Source organism: Oncorhynchus gorbuscha, unplaced genomic scaffold (assembly GCF_021184085.1).
Source record: "Oncorhynchus gorbuscha isolate QuinsamMale2020 ecotype Even-year unplaced genomic scaffold, OgorEven_v1.0 Un_scaffold_1447, whole genome shotgun sequence".
NCBI classification, from domain to species: domain Eukaryota; kingdom Metazoa; phylum Chordata; class Actinopteri; order Salmoniformes; family Salmonidae; genus Oncorhynchus; species Oncorhynchus gorbuscha.
Window position 1 is genome coordinate 136,754 of NW_025746226.1, and position 8,470 is coordinate 145,223.

The 8,470-nt window shown below is 47.2% G+C and overlaps 1 protein-coding gene across 1 annotated transcript in view; it reads left to right on the forward strand.

The window, feature by feature from the left end:
- The window catches only part of LOC124022838 (transmembrane protein 65-like), a 90,863-nt gene extending 83,509 nt beyond the window's left edge, over positions 1-7,354 (forward strand). Inside the window, exon 9 of the mRNA XM_046337524.1 lies at positions 7,103-7,354. Within this exon, the coding sequence (XP_046193480.1) occupies positions 7,103-7,107 (5 nt within the window). The 3' untranslated portion in view covers positions 7,108-7,354. The remainder of the gene's footprint in view (positions 1-7,102) is intronic.
- The last annotated feature ends 1,116 nt before the right edge of the window (positions 7,355-8,470 follow it).

The window sequence follows — 8,470 nt, forward strand, 5'->3', positions numbered from 1 at the left end:
GGGGTGTTCCTAACTAATCAATGACCTTACTCGATCAATCAAGTACAAACGAGGAGCAAAAACCCGCAGACACTCGGCCCATAGACATATAATGGAACGAGTCTGATACCTGTGGTAAAGGTGGACAGCTTTATTGAGTGCTGGGCACATAATCCTACCACCAGAGGGCGTTGTGGAGCCAACTCACCACAAGCATGACTGTCTGTGTGCATTATCCACATGAGTTGGCTATTGGTTGTGGAAACTCTCATCTTAACATGCATACGCCTGTAGTCTAGTCTCTTATCTGGATATTGAGCAGTATATGGAAAGCAAGCCTACTCACAGCATCTAGAACTCTGATGAGTAGCAGTACAGTCCCAGTAACCTCCACTACAGTCCCAGTAACCTCCACTACAGTCCCAGTAACCTCCACCAGTCCCAGTAACTCCACAGTCCCAGTAACCTCCACTACAGTCCCAGTAATCTCCACTAACAGTACAGTCCCAGTAACCTCCACTACAGTCCCAGTAACCTCCACTACAGTCCCAGTATTCTCCACTACAGTCCCAGTAACCTCCACTACAGTCCCAGTAACCTCCACTACAGTCCCAGTAACCTCCACTACAGTCCCAGTAATCTCCACTAACAGTACAGTCCCAGTAACCTCCACTACAGTCCCAGTAACCTCCACTACAGTCCCAGTAACCTCCACTACAGTCCCAGTAACCTCCACTACAGTCCCAGTAATCTCCACTAACAGTACAGTCCCAGTAACAGTAACCTCCACTACAGTCCCAGTAACCTCCACTACAGTCCCAGTAACCTCCACTACAGTCCCAGTAACCTCCACTAACAGTACAGTCCCAGTAACCTCCACTGACAGTACAGTCCCAGTTATCTCCACTACAGTCCCAGTAACCTCCACTAACAGTACAGTCCCAGTAACCTCCACTGACAGTACAGTCCCAGTAATCTCCACTACAGTCCCAGTAACCTCCACTAACAGTACAGTCCCAGTAATCTCCACTACAGTCCCATTATTCTCCACTAACAGTACAGTCCCAGTAACCTCCACTACAGTCCCAGTAATCTCCACTATAGTCCCAGTAACCTCCACTACAGTCCCAGTAAGCTCCACTATAGTCCCAGTAACCTCCACTACAGTCCCAGTAACCTCCACTACAGTCCCAGTAATCTCCACTAACAGTACAGTCCCAGTAACCTTCACTACAGTCCCAGTTAGCTCCACTACAGTCCCAGTAATCTCCACTAACAGTACAGTCCCAGTAACCTCCACTACAGTCCCAGTAACCTCCACTACAGTCCCAGTAACCTCCACTACAGTCCCAGTATTCTCCACTACAGTCCCAGTAATCTCCACTACAGTCCCTGTAACCTCGACTACAGTCCCAGTAACCTCCACTAACAGTACAGTCCCAGTAACCTCCACTACAGTCCCAGTAACCTCCACTACAGTTCCTGTAACCTCCACTACAGTCCCAGTAACGTCCACTACAGTCCCAGTAACTTCCACTACAGTCCCAGTAACCTCCACTACAGTCCCAGTAACCTCCACTAACAGTACAGTCCCAATAACCTCCACTACAGTCCCAGTAACCTCCACTACAGTCCCAGTAATGTCCACTACAGTCCCAGTAACCTCCACTAACAGTCCCAGTAACCTCCACTACAGTCCCAGTAATCTCCACTAACAGTACAGTCCCAGTAACCTCCACTACAGTCCCAGTAACCTCCACTACAGTCCCAGTAACCTCCACTAACAGTACAGTCCCAGCAACCTCCACTGACAGTACAGTCCCAGTAACCTCCACTACAGTCCCAGTAACCTCCACTACAGTCCCAGTAACCTCCACTAACAGTACAGTCCCAGTAACCTCCACTGACAGTACAGTCCCAGTAATCTCCACTACAGTCCCAGTAACCTCCACTAACAGTACAGTCCCAGTAATCTCCACTACAGTCCCAGTAACCTCCACTAACAGTACAGTCCCAGTAACCTCCACTACAGTCCCATTATTCTCCACTAACAGTACAGTCCCAGTAACCTCCACTACAGTCCCAGTAATCTCCACTATAGTCCCAGTAACCTCCACTACAGTCCCAGTAAGCTCCACTATAGTCCCAGTAACCTCCACTACAGTCCCAGTAACCTCCACTACAGTCCCAGTAATCTCCACTAACAGTACAGTCCCAGTAACCTCCACTACAGTCCCAGTTAGCTCCACTACAGTCCCAGTAATCTCCACTAACAGTACAGTCCCAGTAACCTCCACTACAGTCCCAGTAACCTCCACTACAGTCCCAGTAACCTCCACTACAGTCCCAGTATTCTCCACTACAGTCCCAGTTATCTCCACTACAGTCCCTGTAACCTCGACTACAGTCCCAGTAACCTCCACTAACAGTACAGTCCCAGTAACCTCCACTACAGTCCCAGTAACCTCCACTACAGTTCCTGTAACCTCCACTACAGTCCCAGTAACGTCCACTACAGTCCCAGTAACCTCCACTACAGTCCCAGTAACCTCCACTACAGTCCCAGTAATCTCCACTAACAGTACAGTCCCAATAACCTCCACTACAGTCCCAGTAACCTCCACTACAGTCCCAGTAATGTCCACTACAGTCCCAGTAACCTCCACTAACAGTCCCAGTAACCTCCACTACAGTCCCAGTAATCTCCACTAACAGTACAGTCCCAGTAACCTCCACTACAGTCCCAGTAACCTCCACTACAGTCCCAGTAACCTCCACTACAGTCCCAGTAACCTCCACTACAGTCCCAGTAACCTCCACTAACAGTACAGTCCCAGTAACCTCCACTGACAGTACAGTCCCAGTAACCTCCACTACAGTCCCAGTAACCTCCACTACAGTCCCAGTAACCTCCACTAACAGTACAGTCCCAGTAACCTCCACTGACAGTACAGTCCCAGTAATCTCCACTACAGTCCCAGTAACCTCCACTAACAGTACAGTCCCAGTAACCTCCACTACAGTCCCATTATTCTCCACTAACAGTACAGTCCCAGTAACCTCCACTACAGTCCCAGTAATCTCCACTATAGTCCCAGTAACCTCCACTACAGTCCCAGTAAGCTCCACTATAGTCCCAGTAACCTCCACTACAGTCCCAGTAACCTCCACTACAGTCCCAGTAATCTCCACTAACAGTACAGTCCCAGTAACCTCCACTACAGTCCCAGTAACCTCCACTACAGTCCCAGTAATCTCCACTAACAGTACAGTCCCAGTAACCTCCACTACAGTCCCAGTAACCTCCACTACAGTCCCAGTAACGTCCACTACAGTCCCAGTATTCTCCACTACAGTCCCAGTAACCTCCACTACAGTCCCTGTAACCTCAACTAACAGTCCCAGTAACCTCCACTACAGTCCCAGTAATCTCCACTAACAGTACAGTCCCAGTAATCTCCACTACAGTCCCAGTAACCTCCACTACAGTCCCAGTAACCTCCACTAACAGTACAGTCCCAGTAACCTCCACTGACAGTACAGTCCCAGTAACCTCCACTACAGTCCCAGTAACCTCCACTAACAGTACAGTCCCAGTAACCTCCACTGACAGTACAGTCCCAGTAATCTCCACTACAGTCCCAGTAACCTCCACTAACAGTACAGTCCCAGTAATCTCCACTACAGTCCCAGTAACCTCCACTAACAGTACAGTCCCAGTAACCTCCACTACAGTCCCATTATTCTCCACTAACAGTACAGTCCCAGTAACCTCCACTACAGTCCCAGTAACCTCCACTATAGTCCCAGTAACCTCCACTACAGTCCCAGTAAGCTCCACTATAGTCCCAGTAACCTCCACTACAGTCCCAGTAACCTCCACTACAGTCCCAGTAATCTCCACTAACAGTACAGTCCCAGTAACCTCCACTACAGTCCCAGTAACCTCCACTACAGTCCCAGTAATCTCCACTAACAGTACAGTCCCAGTAACCTCCACTACAGTCCCAGTAACGTCCACTACAGTCCCAGTATTCTCCACTACAGTCCCAGTAACCTCCACTACAGTCCCTGTAACCTCAACTAACAGTCCCAGTAACCTCCACTACAGTCCCAGTAATCTCCACTAACAGTACAGTCCCAGTAATCTCCACTACAGTCCCAGTAACCTCCACTACAGTCCCAGTAACCTCCACTACAGTCCCAGTAACCTCCACTAACAGTACAGTCCCAGTAACCTCCACTGACAGTACAGTCCCAGTAACCTCCACTACAGTCCCAGTAACCTCCACTAACAGTACAGTCCCAGTAACCTCCACTGACAGTACAGTCCCAGTAATCTCCACTACAGTCCCAGTAACCTCCACTAACAGTACAGTCCCAGTAATCTCCACTACAGTCCCAGTAACCTCCACTAACAGTACAGTCCCAGTAACCTCCACTACAGTCCCATTATTCTCCACTAACAGTACAGTCCCAGTAACCTCCACTACAGTCCCAGTAACCTCCACTATAGTCCCAGTAACCTCCACTACAGTCCCAGTAAGCTCCACTATAGTCCCAGTAACCTCCACTACAGTCCCAGTAACCTCCACTACAGTCCCAGTAATCTCCACTAACAGTACAGTCCCAGTAACCTCCACTACAGTCCCAGTAACCTCCACTACAGTCCCAGTAATCTCCACTAACAGTACAGTCCCAGTAACCTCCACTACAGTCCCAGTAACCTCCACTAACAGTACAGTCCCAGTAACCTCCACTACAGTCCCAGTAACCTCCACTACAGTCCCAGTAACGTCCACTACAGTCCCAGTAACCTCCACTACAGTCCCAGTAACCTCCACTACAGTCCCAGTAACCTCCACTAACAGTACAGTCCCAGTAACCTCCACTACAGTCCCAGTAACCTCCACTACAGTCCCAGTAATGTCCACTACAGTCCCAGTAACCTCCACTAACAGTACAGGTTCATCATCTGCCTGCCTTTATATCTAGGGTTTTGTCCCAAATGGCACCCTTTTCCCTAAATAGTGCACTACTTTTCTCCAGAGCCCTATGGTGATTCATAGTGATGTCCCATTCATTCACACTGAGGTGCCCTTATCCTCTCTCTCTCTCTCTCTCTCTCTCTCTCTCTCTCTCTCTCTCTCTCTCTCTCTCTCTCTCTCTCCCCCTCCTCTCTCTCTCTCTCTCTCTCTCTCTCTGTCTCTCTCTGTTTCTCTCTCTCTGTGTCTCTCTGTCTCTCTCTCTCTGTGTTTCTCTCTCTCTGTGTCTCTCTCTCTCTGCCCCCCTTCTCTCTCTCCCTCTGTTTCTCTGTCTCTGTGTGTTTCTCTCTCTCTGTTTCTCTCTCTCTCTGACAGCCTCCTTCAGTGATTATTAAAGCAGTTGTATTCTGAGACAGACCGTATACTACCTTTGGGAACAGATTGTTTTAGAGGTACTGAGAGAGAGAGAGGGAGGTAGAGAGAGACAGAGAGAAGGGGGAGAGGGAGAGAGAAGGGGGAGAGAGAGAGACAGAGGGAAGGGGGGAGAGAGACAGAGGGAAGGGGAGAGAGAGAGGAGAGAGAGAGAGAGAGAGAGAGAAAGGGGGAGAGAGAGAGAGGGACAGAGAGAAGGGGGAGAGAGAGGGAGGGGAGAGAGAGACAGGGAGAAGGGGAGAGAGAGAGAGAGAGAGAGAGAGAGACAGAGAGAGAGAGAGAGAGAGAGAGACCATGAGAAGGCCTACAATTTAGCCACAGAGGATCAATAGCTTTTTTTACAGCCTAGCTGTGTATTGTAGCCCAATAACAAGGAGTAGCCTACAGTCAGGAACGCGCGGCAAATCTGTCAGTGTAAAAAAACAGCACACAGACAACAACAGGCCTTTCTCAATATTTCAAATACAATCGAATACAATGGCTCCTGCTGAAAACACTCCGCTGTAAACTACCAACATATTAGATCTACTTCCAAATATTGTTTTACAAAAAGAGAGAGAGAGAGAGAGAGAGAGAGAGAGAGAGAGAGAGAGAGAGAGAGAGAGAGAAGCCTTTGGCACGAGCACATCGACCATCCCCAGACAGTGAGCTGTGCATCATGGGAGGAGAGTCAGTGAAACTGGAAGGCATTATTAGGTCTGTCATTTCCTCCTCATATTGTAACCTACAACGTGTCTCCACACACCGAGGCCTGGACTAGTGATGGATTCAAGACAAAACGCTGTTTTTATTGATCTCAGATTCTCAGTTTGTCCGTGTCAAAGGATCCTGCCGTTTCTATCATTTTGTGCTGTATTTAAAAAAGAAGATTCTGGCAAAGTCTCCAGTCGTGTAAATAGAGGTGTAATGTAATGTATTTATAAAAAGGCCAACATTTCCCCAGACCTCCCGGGCTACTAAAAATATTCCCCGTGTGTACAACGTGTGTAAGTGCCTCTACTCTAACTGCTCCATGCCACAACGCAAATGTAATGATACGCATTCAATGCTTTACTATAAAGGGGATTTCTCTCTCCTGCGTTCTGCTACCTCAGAATTCCCCAGGACAATCCCCTCTAGCACTCACTTTTTGTTTTATTCTGGCGCCTCCCAATATACATATTAAGCACTGGTCTGAAGATATTATTTTTTAAATAATAAAAAATATATATATATATTTATGTGATTTTGAAGGAAAACTGTTAAGCACAAAGATCTCATTAGGAAGGAAGGAAGGAAGGAAGGAAGGAAGGAAGGAAGGAAGGAAGGAAGGAAGGAAGGAAGGAAGGAAGGAAGGAAGGAAGGAAGGAAGGAAGGAAAGCGTTGTACTTATCTTATCCCTTTGTGTTCAGTCATTCTTAATGAGTTTCAACTAAACAAAGGTCTGATTATCATTGTAGTTTCTGTAGAAGAAGACCAACTCAGTTGTTGAAACACTCTGATGTAGAACTGAGCATTTAAAATGTTGTTGTTTTTAAATTACATTTTTATATTGGCATGATTTGGATTTAATTTATTTTATACAGATTATATTCGATTCTACATAGCGATTGAAGGGTCTGTGTTAAGTAGGAAAAGGGTATTCAGTAAATTATTTATTTTGTTACGTTGTGAGGCAGATTGTCCCTGAAATGCTGAATATATTCTTTTTTTTGCATGTATTGTAGAATGAAGAAGCTGCTCATGTCACACGGTCACAAACAACCTCCTCCATTTTGGACTTCCAGAATAGGAAAAACATCTGCTCCCATCATTCCAATGGAAATGCTCTGTTTTTTTTTTTTTGCTGGATAACTCGATAACGCCATAGCTGCATGCTAATCATGAAACTAATTCAGAATTTTAATTGTTAGGCTGAGTGAAATGTTGGACTTTTAGTATATCTGTAAATACAACAGTAGAGCACATAACAGCAGGTTTATTGGGGGGGACTATTTAGTGGCAATAAACATCTTCAAACTCCCTATTTGGTGTCATGACATGACTGTGCCTCTGTATTCTATACACACAACATGTCAACCTTTTTGTGTTGTTCAGACGAGTGATTTCATCATTAGATGTGTCTGTTCTTACTCAATGTTCTACGTTTCATAACAGAAACACTGTTATCCTCCTTATTTTGGGAATGTTGACAACAATCAAATGTTTCATTTCTACAAACAATTCACCCAAAAACAGATTATTATTTGTTGTTGTTGTTGTTGTTGTTGTTGTTGTTGTACGTTTATGAACTTCACTAGCTTTACTGTAAAACCAGTCCTGGCTGAGTCCTGTAAAACCAGTCCTGGCTGAGCTTTACTGTAAAACCAGTCCTGGCTGAGCTTTACTGTAAAACCAGTCCTGGCTGAGCTTTACTGTAAAACCAGTCCTGGCAGAGCTTTACTGTAAAACCAGTCCTGGTTGAGTCCTGTAAAACCAGTCCTGGCTGAGCTTTACTGTAAAACCAGTCCTGGCTGAGCTTTACTGTAAAACCAGTCCTGGCTGAGCTTTACTGTAAAACCAGTCCTGGCTGAGTCCTGTAAAACCAGTCCTGGCTGAGTCCTGTAAAACCATTGTCCACGTTACACTCCAACACAGAACAACTGCACAGGTCCCAGGTCTCAGCCACGTTGCAACACAGACTGTCCAGGAGTTGAGGACACAGCCAGGACTCAGCCAGGACTCAGCCAAGACTCAGCCAGGACTCAGCCAAGACCAGCCAGACTCAGCCAGGACTCAGCCAGGTCTCAGCCAAGACTCAGCCAGGACTCAGCCAAGACTCAGCCAGGACACAGCCAGGACTCAGCCAAGACTCAGCCAAGACTCAGCCAGGACTCAGCCAGGACTCAGCCAGGACTCAGCCAAGACTCAGCCAGGACTCAGCCAGGACTCAGCCAAGACACAGCCAAGACTCAGCCAGACTCAGCCAGGACACTACTCAGCCAGGACACAGCCAAGACTCAGCCAAGACTCAGCCAGGACAGCCAGACTCAGCCAGGACTCAGCCAGGAGCCAGTACACAGCCAAGACACAGCCAGGACTCAGCCAAGACTCAG